We start from the raw sequence: 21,623 nt of genomic DNA, 5'->3' as shown, positions 1-21,623 counted from the left end.
TCATCACCCACACCTCGAATGTGGAGAAGGCACGCCATCTAAATCATTAAGAACATGGTAGGGTTGCGACATTCATGGGTGCTTTATGCTCATTATGGGGAGCCTTGTCACTCAATGTTTCACCAACATGGTCGGCTCGCCACCTAAAGTTTTGCCTATGTGGCAGTTACATCACCTCTGTGTAGGTTAACAAATCGGACGCGGTGTCCCATATTACCATGCCCGGCTCATGAGCCTTTGTAAGATCGTAACGCACTAATGGTTATGAGTAAACTTAAATCAATAATAATAATTATATCTCAGATTCTATCGAGTGTTATATAATCACTAAGCATACGAATGACTAAGCCCTATATTAGACTAATGCAATCGACACGGGAGACCCCGAACAAAATCGGCATTGGGCACGAAGCATCCTGTGTAACTCCAACTACTGCCGGTCGTTCGTGTTCAACCTCGATTAATCGTATGGGTCTGTGATAGTTAACTTAAAGTGAGTCATTCACTTAACATTTTGTACGACTCATATTGATTGGATTTGAATTTTAAATATTGAAGTGGTACAAAACTCTTTTAACATGACCATTTATGAGTTATTAAGATTTTTATGTTCTCCATGTCTTTGAGTACAATCATTTCAATTATTTGATTAACAACATTCAAATAATTTATAACAAAATTCCGTAATTAAATGAGCTTTTAATGTTCGATAGTATAAATACTAGCACCTTAACTAACATGTTATATACATACAATAATAAAATAATAAAGTCATTATGAACATATGTATAATAATGTCTCGCATATCTTAAATTACAATCTTACAACAAACGAATCAAATCACTTTACTAATATACCTTCATATCTATTTTAAACATTAAAAAAATAATTATTTAACTGATAAACAAGAAAAAGAGTCTATATAACTTTTTTAACGGCCTGTTTGATTTTCCAAATAGCATGTAAATGCCTTGGGAATTAGTAATGATTACTCATCCACCCGTTTGAAAATGCAGGCATTTCTGTTTAAAAAACTGAGTTAAAGAGATTGGTTTAAATTTTTGGGCCCCACCATGATATATATAAAATATATATATATATATATATATATATATATATATATATATATATATATATATATATATATAATATCTGTATCAAGTTTGGGCCTTGATCTCTCAAGGATGACCAATATGCCTTGATCCAACACTCAAGTGGCCCACACTAAAGGAAACAGTGGAACCGATATGTTTTTAATGGAGATGTTCAATTCCCTAAATCTTGTGGTGTGGTCCACTTGAGCTATGTATCAACCTCGTTATTTTGGTCAAGCCCTAAATTCAGCTGGCATAACAGATAGACGGCGTGGATAAGACATAGACATCATAGTGGGCTCCACATATATTTGGTAGTGTCATGGGTTTTAGAGCTTAAAAAAGTAAGTGTCAAATCAAGCATCCATAACAATGCCTCAATTACTCTGTGAAATAATTATTATCCATTTGCAATGTATTTACTAAAAGTTTAAAAAATCAAACACACCCTAATAAATTTTATTTTTATTTTTTACATCCAATTACTTGAGTTTAAAGTTAGTTACCACTACTATACTCACGGATAACATGAGAAAAGATCCCATCTAAGTTAATATATGATTTTTGAGTAATTTTTTTGAGCACGGAAAGAAAATTTTTTAATCTTTTAGCATTCTAAAAGAAAGACCAAGTACAAGTACAACACTATTATAAGGGCCGGATAGTAAAAAATAAATACAGGATGGCTCATGTTCTAAATGAAGTTATAGATGGGTTGTGGTGTAATTGAAGTTATACCTAGAGGTGTACACGAATTGAGCCAGCTTGACTCGACTCGACTTGAAAAAGCCCAGTTCGACTTGGTTCGAAGTTGAGTTCGAGCCAAGTCGAGATGATTTTTTTTAATCTCGAAAATGAGTTCGAGATGAGTTTGAGCTAGCCCCAGCTCGACTTGACTCGGATTGAACCCAACTCGAATCGAACTCGGATCGAACTAGTTTGATGACTCAGTACTTTGATATTGATGTTGCTCACCAAGTGTTTGATGAAATGACTCAACGAAGTCTGGTGGCAAGGAAGGTATGTATATGAAACAAATACCCTTTTTTTCTTGATTTTTATATTATATATATATGGAAAAGGTACTATGCGCTCGACCTCACGATAAGCTCCTGTGAGGTCGAGTTGTGTGGGCCCCACCGTGATGCGTGTCGACCATCAACACCGTGCATTTGATGGGTCCCCTTTAAATTATGAGATATCCCAAAAATCAGCCGTATACGGAACTCAGGTGGGCCATACCATCTAAAATCATGTGAAGACATGCCAAAAACATATAAAAAGCACTTGGTGGGGCCTACCTAAGTTTTGAATGCTGATGAAACTTGGTCTGAATCCTCATCCAAGTGGGACACACATAATGGATGGGCTGGATTTGCAAACCACATCTCGGTGGGCCCAAAAAATGATTATGAATGTTTTAATGGTGCACGGCCCCTCTCCACTTCTGTATGTAGTGTGGCCCACACAAGTCACGGATTGACTTGATTTTTGAGACCTAGGCCCACAATGGAATAGTGCATCTGACTGATGGGGTAGATGTTCGAAACGCATCACGGTGGGGCCCACACAACTCAACCTCATGGAACGGTCTTGTGAGGTCGGGCACATAGTACCTTTTCCCATATATATATATATATATATATATATATATATATCCTTGATTTTTATGTTGCTTAGAAGGTGTTTGATAAAATACCTGAAACTTTGCTGCTGTTTTACATACGGTAGGTTTTTGAAGGTACAGTCTAAGTGTCTGTAGAAATGTTGCAGAGGAGAACTTGGCTCGAACTGGTCCGAGCTATGGACCAAACTCAGCCGAGCTGGCCAGCCAGGCTCGAGGACCTAGCTGAGCTGAGATCAGCTAGTGGCCGAGCTGAGTCGAGCTGAGGCCAGCTCAACTCAGTGCGCTTCAATGTACACCCCTGGACTTATAGCTTAGAGGGAGTGGAATCCGGATTCTATGCTCCGGGGGAAACAGAAAAATTCCGATTTCTTGCATCGTAATTGGTCCAGGTACGTGTCAGCACCCAATCAAACTGCAACAAACAGGACTTTCACGTTTTCCATGAGCAGAGATCCGGATTCGAGGAAGTGAAATGGTGGAAGAGTATTTGCAAGCTTACTCAAGTGGTTGGAAAAAGGGCTTAAATGATGATTGTGATTTATTATAAATTAATAAATAAATTTGAAATTTAAATATGCATAGATGCATCAAATTCTTCAATATTGACGCTCTTTTCACGTTATCGCGAAAAAATGCGATATTTTAAATTATCCCGATATTTTAAAATTATTATCGCGATATTTTCAGAATCTCGGCACTATTTGTCCGACCCATAACTCCCGCCTCATTTCGATTTTCGAGATCGCAGAGAGAAATGGAGAGCGAAAGAGGATCGAGTTCGAAATCGTGCAATCCTCTACTGAAGAAAATCCAACGTAAGAAAAGAGAAAATCGAAATCTCTGATGGAAATCTCATCTTTCTTTCTTTAGTAAGCAGAGGAATTCCAGTAAGGAGAGAATCGAAATCTATGCTGTGTTTTTGCAGGTTTCTCTCTATCTCTCCTCGAAGATCTCTGCATTCGACGCCGATTTCCTTTAATTGCCCTCCATCGCTACAGAAATTACTGCAATGACCCTACTGGAAACTGGTAGGCTGCTTCTCGAATTCTCCCATCTCGGCTTTTGAATTGAAGCTTCTCTTTTCTTTTTCTTCCATGGGAAGGGTTATATTTCAATCAGGAATCTTCGTTCTGAAGGGTGCCCTTGGTTGCATCAAATGTCATGAAATTTCACGATTTTTGAAAATATCATGAAATTGGTGCAACCAAACGCACTTCTAATCATATTTCTTCATCACCATTATCATCATGGGTTGGCTGAATCTTGATCATATTGGTGATTAGGGCTCGTTTGGGAGCTTGTAATTGGAGGTAAATGAGAAATGGAATTGGAGGTAAATGAATTGGGAGTAAATGGTTTACACAGTTGTGTTTGGATGGGAGCAAATGAAATGCATTTTAAATCCAAACATTCGGTTTGGATGGGAGTAAATGAGAGGAATTGGAATGCATTTGAATTTTTTGATATATTCACGGGAGTATATGCGACATCCCAAATTAGCTTTAATATCCCAACTTAGTGTACATATGCGATATTTAATAAAATAATTATAATAAGCCCATTGAAATATATACTTTAGCAAAAAAATGAGGAAATTTTGAGCATCGGGTAAGCCACAAGTGTAATGACCACAAATAAGCAACTTGTCAACTTTTTTAACCGTCCATTTATGTGGCCATCTTTTGGACGGTTTGGATCATTCTTTTGGTGTGATTTTAGTAATGTAGCCAATCATTGGATTATTTCGAAGTATAATTAGCATGACAATGTGTGGTGGACATATGCATAGCGGCACCTTTGTTTACACGTGCAACTCTCCAAGGGAGCTCAAAAAGGCATTTCACCCCATTTACTTCCAAATCCTCTCTCATAGAGAGGGTTTCATTTTCATGCACATTTACTCCCATTTCATTCCATTTACATGAATTTACTCACATCCAAACACACGTCAATTACCATTTACCTTCATTTAGTCCCAATTACTCCTATTTACCTCCATTTACTCCTATCCAAATGGCCCTTTAGAAAAATTAGAAAACTTCAGGCCCTGTTTAGTTGCCACTTGAAAATGAGTTCATCTCATTTTAATTAATGGTTAATGGTAACTATTACATGGTGTGCTAACCTATGTATGGGCTATTGTGGGGCCCACTTGGTTTGTGTATCTGATCATTCTCCATCCATCGTTGTAGTCTCCTTTTCGCTTTAGAGAGCAAAAATCAGGCCAATTGAAGACTCAGGTGGGTCATACCATAGGGAACAGTGACAAATTATTACTAAAACCTCCAAGTTCATGTGGTGTGACCCACTTGATTTGAAATGGGCTGAATTTTGGCATCCCTTTAATCCTGGTGGCATGTATGATGAATGGCTTGGATGACATATACACAACATGGTGGGCCCCACAAACCTTGGGACGTTTTATTGGTTGCACATCCCCTCCCAACTGTCCCTATGGTATGACCCACCTGAGTTGTTCAGGCTGATTTTTAACCCCATCGCCTAACATCAAGGGCAATCCCAGTGGGCAGGCAGGATCTGATGTATATATCACATGGCCCCGCAATAGCCTGGCACCACCACTAATAGTGGTGCCGCAGTGGTAATGGTACCATATGCGGCATTTTCCATCACTTGCTAGAGATTGTAGTTTAGGCCTGCGTTTGGTCGCACCAAATATCGTGGAATTTCCTGATTAAACAATCTAATTTGGTGCAAATCTTCATGATATTTGGTGCAACCAAACATGCGCCACGGTTTTGAAAATTTAGCATTTTAAACATTTTCTATTTTCAATTGAGCATTGATGTCTTCATGCATGTATGTGCATTGTAGGGATGTGAGGTTTTAAGATTGTGGATTTGTTTATATAATATGTAGATTGTTCATACACGAATCTCTGTAGAAAATTATTGTTCTGTTTGGAAGTAAATTATTGCTTGTTTTACTTGCAACCATCACTTTTGGGCCTGGTTGGGTACTTGGAAAGAAAATGGAAGGAAAGTAGAGTTATCATTGATTCCTTTTTCCTTTGGAAAATGTGGAAAGAAAATTGTTTATCCTGCTTGATTGATAGAAAGTAAAATTTTCTTGGAAAGTATGCTTCCTTTTCCATGTATGCTGTTTGGGAAAATCTAAATTAGTCAAAGAAAATAATATTGAGCGGCTGGGATCATTTTCAAGCTTTAGGTTTTGAAAATTGTGCCGTCCATGGTAGGGCCTACTAGATGGGTGGTAGTGATCAGTTGCCATATCCACCGGCCTCAAGTAGAAGCTTTTCCATGTATGCTGTTTGGGAAATGTTGCTGTGGAAATCTAAATTATTCAAAGCAAAGAATATTGAGTAGCTGGGATCATTTTCGAGCTTTAGGTTTTGAACTTTGTGCCATCCATGGTAGGGCCTACTAATGGGTGGTAGTGATCACTTGCCATATCCACTGGCCTCAAGTAGAAGCTCTTGGAAAGAAAATAGAATCTTTGAAAACAAAGAAAAATGAAAAAATAAAAATAAAAAAATGGTATGAGATGAGAAAAAGTCTGCTACAGTATTCTTGTAAAATGTGGATTTAATGAAAATCCACACCTCTTTAGCCTCCCAAATAGAAAAAAATGTTTTTTTTTTTTCCCTTGTAAACTATTTATGAATCCGTGCTCCCAAACATGGCCTTTGCTATTAGGCCGTGATATTCTTCATTGATGTTATTATTGAGGATTGAAGTCATGGTTCCATGTATGTCATCTTCAAAGCAGTATGGTCTTATTTCATTTGTGCATGTTTCTGCATGCAGCTGTTGTAGTTCCTACTCGATCAAGGGTAAGGAGATACTCTCTATTGAAAAAGGTCATGCTTACAGACTTGGTGAGTTACCCTTTAGAGTTTCTTTTCATGATATTTTGTTGCATCATTTGAATCCCATATATAGAGCAGTCACTGTATTTAGAAAGATGGATTTGGAGCTATATATTTGAGTCTCACTTGTGTCTCTCTCTTCCAGATGTTTTATTAAGAGTGCTGCTGATCATTCAGCAACTGTTGCAAGAAAAGAAGCACATATCAAAGAGAGACATATACTATATGCATCCATCAGTATTTTCAGGTAATTCCGTTGGTTGTTAAGGTTGTTCTGAAGCACTCATGTGTATCAATAAAGAATGTGCAACTTCAACTAAGGGGGTGTTTGGTTTTCCAATTTCTGTGTAATGCAAAGTAAATGAGCCACCATTACCAATTTTTTAAATAAGAATTATGGCTTGTAAATCGAGGGTCAAATACACTTGTAAAGGAAACAGGTAAAGGAAAATGTAATTGTTACATTTTTTCATTATAAAACTAGCATTTTTTTACCATGATTTCTGGGTGAAACAAACAATGGTAGCAAACTCATCGTTGTAGCCAAATGTACATGATGTTACCATACAATTATAGGAGTAAGTAATCCTTACCCATTTCCAGCCATTTGCCATTATAATTGGAAAACCAAACAAGCCCTAAATGTCTGATTTTTCCTCTCTACGGTTCTGTTTTATTGAGTGTTATGAACACATGAAATCTGATGTAAAATTCCATATTTATCAAAAGACTGAAAATCCTGGTACAGATATTCCTTTGTATACTAGAGCACACAGATTCAAACAAAACTCATTTGTAATTTCCATACGAAATAACTGAAAATTAGAGAAGATTTTAGAGCCATCTTTTGTTAAATAAAGTCAATTATTCTTTAAGAACTGTCTATAATCTAATATCAGATGGACAAACAAAAAAGGAACTGAACCATGTTTGTCCATATGTGGTGGAAATGAGACTAGGATTTACTCAATTCACATGCTTCCCATTCTAACACATACAAACAACACCTAATGCATGACCTAATGGACAACGCCACTAATGAGGAGATGTATTTGTATGCAACGAAGCTCTAACTAATTGTAGATCCAGATAACACGGTCCGCCAGACTCATCCTCCATTGATCCTCTTCTTCATCTTTAGATCCTGAAAAACACAATAGGAGGGATAATGCGTTAAATTTTACCTGATGAGCATCAGACGAAGTGAAAATTGAGGACCATACTTAGCTGATGACAATGAGATGAGTAAGTAGGGTGAGTCCTACCTATTTCATCTAATTTAGATTTGGTTCCATTAGCTTAGGTAACAAAAGTATTAGAAATTGATTTGCTAAGCACAAAAAAAGCACATTTGACTCTTCAGTCATATGATCGCATACTCCTGAGTCAGTGACCCAATTAGCGTACTGTTTAGATATGAGAAAAACTATACTTGTATTCGTGAACATGGCCGTGGAAGAAGAGAGAAAGTCTGCTGGTTCTTCACAACTAGTTTCATTTGGATTTTGATTCTGCAAGTTGTTTTTCTATTAACAAATTAGCAGAATTTGTTAAAATTTGGTTCTGTAATTTCTTCATAATATCGCCAAAACCAACTTGTTCTGTTGAAATGAGTGTCGTGTCATCCATTCAATCTTTCTTTTAGAATTGCTAGTTTATACTTATCTATACTTGGATGCGAATCAACCCCTGCTATTATCATTTTTTTTTTAAAAAAAAATTTTATTTTTATTTTTTGGGTTTGCTTGTTAGTACACACCCATGTCAGTACACACACTCCATGTTAGTCACCCCCGCTAGGGATCGATACCAAGACCTCAAGTGTTGAAACGAGGTATCTCCACTCAGTCTCCCAGTTGAGATATGGATCTGGGTGTCCCTGCTATTATCATATGTGCCTAATATTTGTCAACTGAATATAATAAAGGAAGAATGTGACAATCTTAATTGTTTGAACCCTTGGGCACATCGGACATGTCTACTACCTATACTCAATTAGAACTTGACATATTTTGACATTGTGCTTTAGCACAGTGGTAATAATAAATATATTTTGCACACGGATAACAGTAGTGTTGGTGCTATTCAACAGTGGCAATATTGGTTTCTTGACAACTGCAGGTGTTTGTATCATACAAATAGGTCACTTTTATTTTCTCATCAAGTTATGAAATAAGTTGCGACTTTGTATTACAATATATAGAAATGCAGGTTTGGCATATTGACTTCATCTGATTCTATTATGGTCGTAGTTACAACAATTGCTGGAGCTTTTTTTTCCCTGCACATTTATGAGTAATCTAAATTATCATTTCTTATGGTGTCCCCGACAACAATGAGGTCTGACCTTCTGTTTGCATACATGGTCTGAAATTCTCTATATGAATCTCTTCCCTCCCCTTGCATTGCAGAACAAGCAGTTGTTGATCGGGCAATCAATGACATATGCATCCTTTTACAATGCAGTCGCCATAATCTGAATGTGGTGTGTACTGTTATTATGGTATTTTGCCTGAAATTCGACTACATGGTTGACAATCAATCTTTTCGGTTTTTAAATTGTGCCAATCATATGGGGAAGTAATTAATTGTAATTCAATATTCTTTTGCTGATTCATGAAAAGGCATTTTATATTTCTTTATCAAATTGAAGGTTCTGGTCGATGCATATTGAAACAATTTGTTGAATTAAGACCATTAACCTGTGAAAACAATCTCTTTCCAATCAAGAATATATGGAAAAGTAATCCCTTGGCTTTTAGTCATCTCTAACTCCATAATATCTGGAAAGGTTATGAGAAACCATTGATACTGCCATGTTAGAGCGAGCGAAATTCAAAAAATTAGGAAATGGCTTGTTTAATCAAATTATATATGTGCCCCTGGCTTAAATAGATAAAGCTTGCCATGGTTGTGCTTGGACCAAGAGTTGTAGGAAGAATCATTGGTAGGATGGTTATGACAAGATAGCCACAGGCAAAAACTCCCAAGGAATTATTTCATTGGTTCTCCCACAGTTGCAAGCCAAGCAAAGACCACATGTTGCCAGATATGGAAACTGGTATATACCTTATTCCAAGTTTCCAACTAATTGGGGTTGGCTAAAATGGGATACATATTGTAAAAACTGGTCTACTGGGCAATATGATGCAAGGCACCACATACGGTGTTGGGCAGCATATTGGCCATCTTGTTGCCTGATATGATATGTGCCATACTGGCCAATATGGCCTGCAGTTATGACATTTTTTTTTTTGGCCGGGGGAATCTGAAAAAATATTGCTAAAATTCTAAAAAATCTGAGGATCCCAAATGTGTATTCTTTTTGGGTTTGGACATGTACTTGATGATGTAACGGGCCTTTTTTTTTTTTTTTGGTAAGAATGCTGTCTATCAAGCAATGTCAGCTGACTTGCTGAAAGTTGACCAAATAGGCCTTCACCAAACACACATCAAGTATGATTTGGTGGATTAGGGTCTGTTACAAATAATTATAACAAGAAAAGATGGAAAAATGAAAAAAAAGAAGTGATGGTTTACCCCCTCTTCTGATATTTCTTGAAATGGTCCACTCCACTTCGGTTCCTCGTACTCAATTCAAATTTATTTTGATCCTTAAAATAGGACTAGATCTAGTTTAGAATTAGCTTCTAAGCTTCATTCGTGGTTGAAATGAATAAAGAAGTGGAAACATGAGAGAAATATTCAATATAAAAACTTCATAATGGACCCACTATGGCCAACTTGGCCTGTAACGGTCGTATTGGCCCTGTAATGGTGCTGATATAGGCCGATATGACCCATTTTTCTATAATGGACTGATTCACCCCCACATCGCATAACAGGGTTGACTACTTTGTTTATGTAGTGGCTGATACGGCTGTAACATAACTGTTTTTATTTATTTATTTATTTATTTAATATGATATGAATTCTCAGTGGCCAATAGAATAAAACTTAGGTTAAAAGTAGAAAGATTAGAAGATGGTATGGGAAATTGCAATGAGTATTAAATGTTGACTGTATCATAAATATGACAACACATGCATATAATAGTAAGGCTAGATTTCATCGTCCCTTTAGCACACCAAGATGATCGTATTCCTCATATCTCCCACCATTTAAAGATATTTAAAGACACGCTGATGGGTTTGATTCCTTGGGGCCCAGAAAATTAGGATATGAAATGAAATATTAAAAGAAATCCTGAATATTGGATGCCTGAAACTCTTATAAAACATCATATTTCTAAGTTGGAACCATCTTTCTAGGAATTTTACTCCATGCTCTCTCCTTTTTTGCAGGTGTCTGTAGGAAATGGGTAGGTCTTGGCTTACAACGCCACTTTGGAATTATGGAAAATGAGAAGTTATCTTTAACCTTTGTTTCTCCAAATTGCTTTTCTAAAAAAGCAATAAAATATATAAATTTGTGATGATGACTAGAAGAATCTATCTTTTTATTGCCAGTATTTTTCCTAGTCCCTCAAAGAAGGAAAACCTGATTGTCTTGTATTTTGGGATTGCGGCGATAATATTAATTTGTTGGACCTTTATGCTCATGAATTGTGATTGTGACAAATTCTACCTATCTCATTGTTTTAATTCCCTTCAGCACATTTGTCCACAAAAATTCTGTCTTGGATTTAGTTAGTATCTACATGGGCTGTATTGTACTATTTAATCTGTCTGTTGCTGTTTTAGGTTGGTGATGGGATGGTTACGGTTTGTGCAAGCTGGAAGGAAATTTGATTGCATACGAAGTCCTAGCACTGTAAGACTGCCTGGAAGCATTTCAATACAAGAGTATTGCAATTTCACTTAAAATATTTAAAAGTGGGTTACTTTGCAGGCCTATCCTGTTCCTGTGTACGTCGAGGAAGTTGAAGGTATGCCAACTGTCATGAGAGCAGTAGTTGGATAAATGATGGTTGTCGGATACTGTAAAGTTATTTTTCAGCCGTTTAGTTTTTTTTTTTGTTCTATGCATGAGGAGTATATAAATGACATTGGGAATGCATCAAATTTCAGGGTGTGTGATGTCAGGTGCGAAATACTTTGCATTAATGTTACACCCAACCAGATGGATTTGCTTACACCCATGTTCCATTTTTGGGAATCAAAATAGTACTTTCAGACATGAAATACTTTTCAGTAATATTTTAGGATCCACTACTTTCAAGCACCCTGATTGATTTTCTTACACCTGATTTCAATTTTGGGATATGAAAAAAGTTCAAAAGTGTACAATTTCAATTCCCAAAATGGAAAATGGGCGTAAGGAAATCAATCAGGTGGTGCAGATATCAATTCCACGATATTCTCATATAAATATTCTGATGTGGTGATGTTGCCGAATTCAAGTGGGGTAGAAGAAATGGATTTGTGCCTCTGGAGTTTTGTGTGATCATTTTTCCCACTTAAACTGAAAGGGAAATTTTATAGGAGCTATAAGAACAGCCATGTTTTATGGGACAGAATGTTGGGCATCAAGTTCATAGTATGAATGTATCTGAAATGAGGATGTTGAGATGGATGAGTGGCGAGACGAGGAAGGATAAAATTAGAAATGAATGCATTTGAGGGAACTTAGGAGTAGCACCAATAAGTAATAAGATGAGGGAAAGTAGATTTAGATGGTCTGGTTATGTGCAGCGGAAACCAAGAACTGTGTGGTTAGGAGTGAGTTGGTTCAAGTCAAAGGCTCTAAAAGGGCAAGGGAAAGCCCCAAAAGGACGTGAATGGAGTTAATAAGAAAAGATTTGATAAACTATGGTCTAACTGAAGGTCTAGCCCTTGATAGAGTGGAATGGCGGAACAAGATTCATGTAGCCAACCCCAATTAATTGGGATAAGCCTTAGATGATGATGGTGATGATAACATAAACTAAAGTAGTTTGACAAATTTATCAGTGGTGCTGATACTACTAGTTTCGAGAGGTGATTGTAGAGGGAAGGTGCTTTCAACTTAAAAACTTCAAACATTCACCTTCTTGTCCACTTGCATTTGTGCTCCCTTGAATGCTTGACATGGTTTGGGTTAGTAATGGAAACTGTGAATCAAGAATGAGTAGCTTTTAGTTGTGTATGACTGCTAGCAAGTTAAGTTTGACAGATTGAACTAGTTCGACAAATTTATTAGTGTTCATACTAGTAGTTTCGAGAGATGATTGTAGAAGACAGACGCTTTCAACTTGGAAGCTTCTAACATCCACCTTCATGTCCACCTGCATTTAGGCTGCCTTGAATGCTTGACATGGTTTTGGTTGGCAATGAAAATTGTGAATCAAGAATGAGTAGCTTTTAGTTGTGTATGAGTACATGGTATGTTGAGCTAACATGCGGATGTACAGAATGAAAAATATTCTCTCATTGCCAGTTCTCTTTTGAGATTTTTAGAACCTTTTGGGGCCATTTGGTTTCTTATAAATAGTGCACATGTCCATGGTTTATTAACAACCATTATTTGGATAGTGGCACTAATTCTAAACCAAAGATATGGCTGTCCAAAAAACTAGCCATTGGTGTGGATTGGGCAATCTGGACAAAAAAGTTGGTTTTAGCCCTTTTTTCATAAAATAATGAGCATCTATCTTTTGTGTATATGCATGGAAAATGTGCCGTGTGCCACTTGCACCATATGTGTGAATGTACTACAAGCTAGACTGCCCATCTTCAACCACCCCCCATATGCCACATTGGACCTTCAAGTGTTCCAGATGTGCCACATGTCAATACCCATGTTCATTGTGGCACATTGTTTGTTCAAAGAATTCAAATGTTTGGTTGCTAATCTTATGCTTATACAGCTATTATTGGACTATTTCTTGTTTAAATTGGAAAATCAGCAACTTTTACTTAAAATGTTCAAGGTATGATGGGCCTGTACAAAGAAATTGCATTGTTCCAACTAACATTTATCACTCCTTGGTACATGATGACGATTGGCAGTCTGGCACTAATATCTCTATGATCAGGTTTATTGTCCATGTCATACTTAATTTTCTTAGAACACTCATCGAGAAAAAAAGAACATGTAACTTATATGATAGAATTATTTGGAGCAAAGATCTCAGCTTGTTTTTGCCAATAAAACATTTTCAACAGTTTTTGTTTTTTAGTTTGTTTGTTTTGTTTTGTGTGAACTCTACAGTTTCTATCCTTCAAATTGTTAAGAATAGCAGAGCAATGCTTGAATTACTATACACTTTGAAGCTAAATCTGTGAGTTTGAATTCTACTTCTTGGGCATAAAATGGTCCATGAATAACCGAAACAGGATGTTCAAATACATAATATTGTGTGTGTAGGAAGTTCAGTCCCCATGTGCTGAGCAGAACTCTTCAGGTCACTTGTACTGGGGGATATCGCATGTGCAATGCACGTGGAGAGAAAAGAGGAAAGGAGAGAGAAATCAGGAAGAGATCTCCTTCGGAGGGATATGATGCGGGCTAGATAGAGAGGGAGGCTACCATGTACACGCAGAGTGTGACAAAGAGGGCCGTGGGATACACGGAAAGAGAGACAGGTTGGAGGGTAGAGAGAGAGGCCTTGCAGGCTACCTGCGGAGAGAGATGTGCAGGCTAGGTTTTTGGGGGTGGAATATAAGCCGTTGAATGGCTATTTGCAGGGAAAACCTCAGCTGTTCCGTACGTTGGACAACAACCACATTTTCAAGCTTCCAAAATACCCCTAGCTTTCTTTAAAATGTCTTTCTATGTGCTATCTTTGAGACCAATTGCAAGACATGCACCCCCAAAAGCATTAATAAAGAAAGACGCCTCGAAGAGCTAACTTCATGCTCCTAGGAAGGCTGACTTGGGTAAAAGATAGGAACATAACCCAGAAAAAAAAACAGTCATTTCTGAACTACAATGTCTAATTGATGCTTCACAAAGGACCTGAATCATCTTGTGCTGGTTGGAAGTGTTGGAAGTTCATCTTTTATTGTTAATTTGAAAATTCAGGTCTAGTTTAATGCCCTTGGTTTTATTTTATAGGGGACTGGAATAACACAATGCATATAAACAGCTTAAAATTTTGATTTAGTGATGCAGGACAATTAACCACTTGCTCTAAAAGCTCGAACTGTTAGAGTAGGCGAATCAATCCCTTTATCTCATAACCCAGGCCCCACATCTCATGGGTTAGGACCTCGGCTGAATCTCCCTCGTGGGCCCCAAATCACATGGGTACTGCTTCACACGAGCCACCAGCCTCACACGGGCCGCCCACCCCGAGTGTGTCCCTGCATCCCACAAGCAACCCCACCTGAGTCCGGTGTGAAAATGCTCCTGCATTATTTAGCCTCTTAAAAACTTACACACATGGCATATAAACAACCTAAAAATTAGATTTAGCCTTTTAAAAGCTTTCTTAAATAGATAATGATCATCATAAATTTCACAGAATATTGTAAGTTAAAGACACGAGCAGGGACATGTGACCTGATAATGGAGAAGGATATCTTATTGGACTTCTATTCAGTGTATAACATATAAGCAAAATGACAGGAAAGCTACCCTACATTTTTCTTGGTTCATTCTTTTATCTATGTTCTATATTGCAAGGATGCATAGTTAATTTGAAATTTATTTGTTGCATACAGATGTAATGAGTGTCGCCCAGTATGTACTTGTCGTAGAAAAGGAAACAGGTAATTGACTTGTTTATACCATTCTATATGGTTATTTTGGGTTTTTCGGTTAAGAGGCTGAGAAGATGTGGTGCCACATGATGCATATATCACATCCAACCATTCATCAGATGCATCACCTCAACAATTCCCCATGGCCGAAACTCAGCTCAATCCAAAACTCAGTGTGCCATAGTGCAGGGAACAAGGTGGGAGGGGATGCCCACCTCTGATTTTCATCAAGACCCACTTGAGTTGTGAAACCACCGTTTTTTGGCCTGAACCTTCATCTAGGCCAGATGAAGTTCCATGTACACGACATGGTGGGCCGCCCATGCAAATCAAGGGTGGGTGTCCCCTACAAATTGTTCCCTGTTCGGCTCACCTGGGCTTTGGATCTGCCTAATTTTTGGTAAATAGGGCTATTTTTGAGTTACGCATCCGATGGATGGGTTGGATGGCGTTCAGACATGATGTTGGCCCCACATCTTCCCCGTACCACCACAGCTTATGGTGGTACCAGTACCACTGGAGTGTACCCCTTTGGTTAATTGTTGCATTTAAATTTGGGCTTTCGGCATTGGGTTTTCGTTTCAGTGTTCCAGCGATTGGCAAATGACAGGTTTTGCGAAAAGAACCGCTGTATAGTTGTCACAGTAAGCACATTCTTTCGGTTGCTTGGTGGTTTATGTTTGAAGGGGTTGTTATGCTTATTTGCTGAATTTGTTGTAGGGAAGAGGTTATCCAGATGTTTCAACTAGAAGGTATGGGCATCACAAGAAAATCAAGATGTAACTCTATGGTCCTCAACCTTATTTCATGCATAATATCCTTTGGGGCCTCGGTTTGTACAAGTGGGTCCACGGTTCAGTGAACTGGACCATTGAACTGATGGGTCCCGTGGTGGAGGACCACACTCCAAAAATCTTATGGGCTGGAACACACTAGCTAACTGTTCCTTTTCGCCTTTTCCTTAGTTGAATGTGGATCATCACTCTATTCCTTTATTAACCTTTTTCAGGCAACTAGTTAATGGGTGTTAGGATTCTCCCACCAGTTTGACTTTTGGGGCATTGTTATCCACTGTTGAGACCATCAGACCAATGGTCCAGATCACGAAACCTTGGAATGCACTTGTTTACAGATTCAGGGCCAAAGAATTTCAATGTTTCGTCTGAACTAATTGATTTGAAAGTTTCAGTCTGTAATATCTGTTACAAACGTACACATTTTCCTAGCAGGTTCTTGAGGCTTCTCATTGAAAAACTGTGCCTACCTGCGTATTGCTTGGTAGATTGTGATCCTTATGGTTTTGACATTCTGACCATCTACCGTTTCGGTTCGTTGGTAAGGTTTTATCCTGAAAACTTGACATTTCATGCTAACATGTTGACCTTCATACTACTGTTTGTTAATCTCTGAACAAGCAAGCTAGCATATTGTAATTTCAAAGAGATTTGCTTGGGTGGCTTGTCTCCACCATTCCCAGCGTATGCATGACACCAGTCTGGGGAATCAGAACCGTTAATCTGGTGGGGCCATATATGGATGGGCAATTGGTAAAAAGTAATGGTGATTTAAGAATCTTGGCCATCTAATTGTTTAATTTTTCACTAATTTAAGGGGGAGAGTCGAAGACCTATGAGCTTCCAGGCTGCTAATGCAAATGCCCATTTATAGGCTGCTAATGCTTCGCATGGGTTCCGCTTCACACGGGTGGGGCCCACCTCACACAGGCCGCCCACCCCGAGTGTGCCCCTGCATCCCACGGGTCACCTCACTCGAGCCCTATTCACCCCTGTGAGGAGTCTCGAACAGGAGACCTCTCGCTCTAATATCAATTTGATGCAGGACAATTAATCACTTGCTCTAAAAGCTCGAATTGATAGAGCATGGCGAATCAATCCCTTTATCTCATAGCCCAGGCCCCACATCCCATGGGTTAGGACCTCGGCTGAACCCCCCTTGTGGGCCCCATTTCACATGGGTTCCGCTTCACACGAGCCGCCACTCGCTTCACATAGGTGGGGCCCGCCTCACATGAGCCACCTCTGCATTATTCCACTTGCTCGAACTGATAGAGTATGACGAATCAATCCCTTTATCTCATAGCCCAGGCCCCACATCCATGGGTTAAGACCTCGGCCGAACCCCCCTCATGGGCCCCACTTCACACGAGTGGGGCCCGCCTCACAAGAGCCACCCGCCTCACATGGGCCGCCCACCTCGAGTGTGCCCCTGCATCCCACAGGCCACCCCACTCGAGTCCGGTGTGAAAATGCCCCTGCATTACATACTCTAGACATTGTTGTTTTGCTCCGCAATTCTTTTCTACCATTTATGAATTCCCCTATAACATTGTTTGTCAATTCTGAATATCCAACATTTCCAGTCTAAAATGCAGTTCATGCCAACTACTATGCTTTAGGGTGTGTTTGGATGTACCCTAAATCGGAAGCAGAACGTCACACATTGGGGTACCAAATGGTTCTGTTGTACATTTGGGGTGATATTGAAGATCAGAACTGCATTACATGGGGTATAGCTTTTCCTCCTTTCCCACCCGAAATCAATATCTGCCATCTCTGGTGCTGCCTGAAAAGTAAATTTGTGCAGAAAACATCCTGCACACTACCATTTTCGGGACATTTTGAGTGAACCAGTAAATGATAAAATGGTCTCATATCTTACCTGTTGCACCAGGTAGGAGTGAGATGGTTCAAGTCGAAGACTCTAGAAGGGCAACCGGAAGGCCTAGGACTTGATGAATTGTGGTTTAAGTCAGGATATGGTCCTTGATAGAGCGGAATGGTTGAATGGGATTTGTGTAGTCGACCACATATAGTTCGGATAAAGCTTAGATAGATGATGATGTCTTGTCTAATGCACAACCGCACTCCAAAGTTTGAAAGTCCAAAATTATTTGAAATGCAATTAAATGGTCGTAATTCTGGTTTATTTCTTAGGTTGCGTTTGGTTGCACCAAATATCATGATATTTAGTGCAGCCAAATGCAGCCTTAGTTTGCAGACTAATTAACATCTTACCTGTTCTCACAGAAAATGGCTTATGACGCAAATTTGCTGTGTACCCGACATACGCTGGCTTGGAGTTTTTCCTTCAGATTGTGAGAAATACCACCTTCCGGACCGTTGTCTCCTTCCTCTAACACATGAAGGCGAGATTCTAGGTTTTTTTTTGTTCTTTGGTTGATTTTCTTAATCATATCATGCCATTTTAGCTAATGTAGAAGTCCTACCTTTGCATATCAGACAAGAAGAAAGCTGAAGCCATGTTGCTGAGATGTTACTTACACCGAGAAGCACCGCAATGGAGGTTGAATTCGATGATTTTTTTATTTTATTTTTTTACTTTCAGAGAAATAATATCACAGGAAACTGTCACATGCATCTCCAAGGGATATGTGGTGCACATGTATACGTTCTAGAGAGAACATCTGTCAGGTCCCACCATTGGTAGGCTACAGCCCAAAAAATCATGCTATTCAGACCATCCTAATTTTTGCGAGAATCTACTGCTTTTGAACCGTTAATGACATTTTCTTAGCTGTCCCTTTTGCCATCGAGTTCTGATCAAATGGTTGGGATCATCCAAAGCTTCAGCTACTGTCCATCACTCCATGATGGACCTGCCAGATGAGCAGTCCCTATGTTGCCTGTGTGTCATGTGTCCAAATGGAGGTGTGAATGATTTTTGGTGGGTGATATTAGCATTCTGCTAGTCCTTATTGGTTGGAAAATTGCTAAACTAAAGCTTACATGACCAACTTCCTAAGCGTTTGGGTTTTCCTGATAGGTCAGAGCTGGAAATCATGCTACAGAGAGGAGTGAAATTTGAGATTGAAGCATTGTCTGTATCGGCATTCTCCTTCTTGTCAGAGGAGTACATCCCATCTAAAATTCAAGGTGGATTTATCATCTGGTGAGATTCTTGATTTCATGTATCTAATTGAACCAGAAATTTTCATTCTTCTGATTTCACTCTCTAATCTGGCCTCTCTCTCTCTCACACATGCACGGATTATACTTTTGGTGGTCTCGTTTGAAACTAGTGCAAATGTTATATTTCCCTTGCAATGGTTGCTCCTCTCTTGTTTGTGAGAATTTTAACTATGGAAAAGGTTAATGATAGTTATTTTTAATCTTTGCACACACACACATATATATAGAGAGAGGAATGCTTACCTATGTACCTTGGAGAGCATCCATGCACACCTTTGCACGCATGTCATGGGCACGGAATGTGAATGGTCCACGTGATGTGGCACCCCTTGAAACTTTATGGGCCCAATTTCCAGCCTGATCGAAAACTCTAGTAGGACATAGCAAAGCGAAATGCAAAGCAAGGGAGGAAACTGTTTCCTTTTGCTGTGGCCCACCAGAGTTTTGTTTCCTGCTGAAAGTTGGGCTAGTGAGGTGTCAACCGTTCAGATTTTGTGCCTAGAACACGTGTGCAAAGGTGCTCATGGGTGCTCATGTAAGATGATGCGCAGGTGAGCATTCCTCTCTCTCTCTCTCTCTCTCTATATATATATATATACACGGTCGAGCTCATGGGAACTTCCCATGAGGTCGAGCTGTGTGGGCCCCACTGTGATGCGTGTCGAACATCTACCCCATCAGTCAGATGCACCATTCCATGGTGGGCCTTGGGCTTAAAAATCAAGTCAATCCGTGACTTGTGTGGGCCACACCACATACAAAAGTTGAGAGGGGTTACCCTCCATTAAAACATTCATAATCATTTGTTGGGCCCACTGAGATGTGGTTCACAAATCCAGCCCATCCATTATGTGTGTCCCACTTGGATGAGGGGTCAGACCAAGTTTCAGACGCATCCAAATTTCAGGTGGGCCCCACCAAGTGCTTTTATATGTTTTAGGCATGTCTTCACATGATTTTAGATGGTATGGCCCACCGGAGTTCCGTATACAGCTAATTTTTGGGATATCCCATAATTTAAAGGGGACACATCAAATGCACAGTGTTGATGTTTGACATACATCATGGTGGGGCCCACACAGCTCAACCTCATGGGAAGTTCCCATGAGCTTGACCGCATAGAACCTTTTCCACACACACACACACACACACACACACACACACACACATATATATATATATATATATATATATATATATATATACACCTCCAAATAACACAAAAGGTCCAAGCAATGGAAAACACTTACCAGACCTTGAAAGGAAAAAACTAATGTTACCATCTTGCCGCAATCTAGAGAACCTTCTGAGTAGCGTTGTGGATGGCTGGTTTGACTCACCTGGTCATATTCCTAACCCGACAAAGATTATGGTGGGCCATAATATGGTTTTAATAATAGGTTGTTCAATCACCACTGTTTACTAGGGCTTGGTCCACCTGAAACTTGGATCTGCTTAATTTTTCTGACCATGCACTAAAATGATATGAAAAAACGGATGAACGGTGTGGATACAGAATACATACATCAAGATGGGTCCCACGGTAAGGGAAGCACGTCTTGGGTGAGGCCAGCGCGGCGCGTAACCAGTCCACATTGGGACATCCACATCTGTATATCTGAATATCTGTGTATAGAATAAATTTTCTTGGGAACTGGTTTTTTCCGTTTTAGGGACCCACGGTGATGTTTGTGTTAAATCCAATCTGACCATTACATGTATAATTCTATTTTATACAAATTTACAAAAAAATAAAAATAAAATCTCAGGATGCTCTGTTATTCCGGTGGGACACACGAAGAAAAAAAGTAGGGAGTAGGGAGAAAGATGTACACCCTATTGTTGATGTCTCAAATCTTCCAGCAACAGGATCTGTCGATGTCAGACATCGAACAGCTGCTCATTGCCATTGAAAAAATTTAGAAATCCAATGTTAGTTGGTGTTCTGTTCGATGCCATCGAAGGGGTTCAATGTCATCAATAAGCCGTTGATGCCATCAAAGATATCATTAGAAAAATTCAGAAAATTCATGTTTAGTCGCTGGAACGTTTTGGTAATCTACTCGATGATATCGAGGGTGTTCGATGACATTGACAGTCTATCAATGCCACTGAAGGTGTCGTCAAGCTTGTGCGAAGAATTGTGTAAGTGTGAGATTTGTTTCTGATTTCGATTGTGATTCTTGTGTACGCTATATATATGGGTGTAATTGGGATTTGAGGTATGCGGGGGTTTTCTAATTCGTTCTAGGGTTTCAAGTAGAGCTGGGCAGAAATGGACCGATCCGACGGATCCGCCCCGATCTGATTCGAACCGAAGGCTAGGATCGGGTCAAATCGGTTTGGCTCAGTCAGATCCGACCATAAATCGGATCGAGTTCGGATTAATAGTCAACTCAGACCGATCCCATCCAGAATCCAATCCGAATGGATCTGATCCGATTCGATTCGATCCGT

The 21,623-nt window shown here is 39.2% G+C and overlaps 1 protein-coding gene across 1 annotated transcript; it reads left to right on the top strand.

The window, feature by feature from the left end:
- Positions 1 to 3,401: 3,401 nt before the first annotated feature.
- LOC131219469 (meiotic recombination protein SPO11-1) lies at positions 3,402 to 19,205 on the top strand. The gene is given in 16 exon segments (XM_058214619.1): positions 3,402 to 3,536; positions 3,647 to 3,749; positions 6,510 to 6,580; positions 6,717 to 6,818; positions 8,983 to 9,056; positions 10,876 to 10,892; positions 11,275 to 11,344; positions 11,423 to 11,459; positions 15,178 to 15,225; positions 15,802 to 15,860; positions 15,937 to 15,968; positions 16,446 to 16,551; positions 18,264 to 18,289; positions 18,291 to 18,382; positions 18,477 to 18,540; positions 19,021 to 19,205. Coding segments are annotated over 16 exon segments (1,092 nt in total). The 5' UTR covers positions 3,402 to 3,475; the 3' UTR covers positions 19,151 to 19,205.
- The last annotated feature ends 2,418 nt before the right edge of the window (positions 19,206 to 21,623 follow it).

Source organism: Magnolia sinica, chromosome 11 (assembly GCF_029962835.1).
Source record: "Magnolia sinica isolate HGM2019 chromosome 11, MsV1, whole genome shotgun sequence".
Taxonomy (NCBI): domain Eukaryota; kingdom Viridiplantae; phylum Streptophyta; class Magnoliopsida; order Magnoliales; family Magnoliaceae; genus Magnolia; species Magnolia sinica.
Note: the sequence above shows the minus strand (reverse complement) of the source record. Positions and strands in the feature narration are given on the sequence as shown.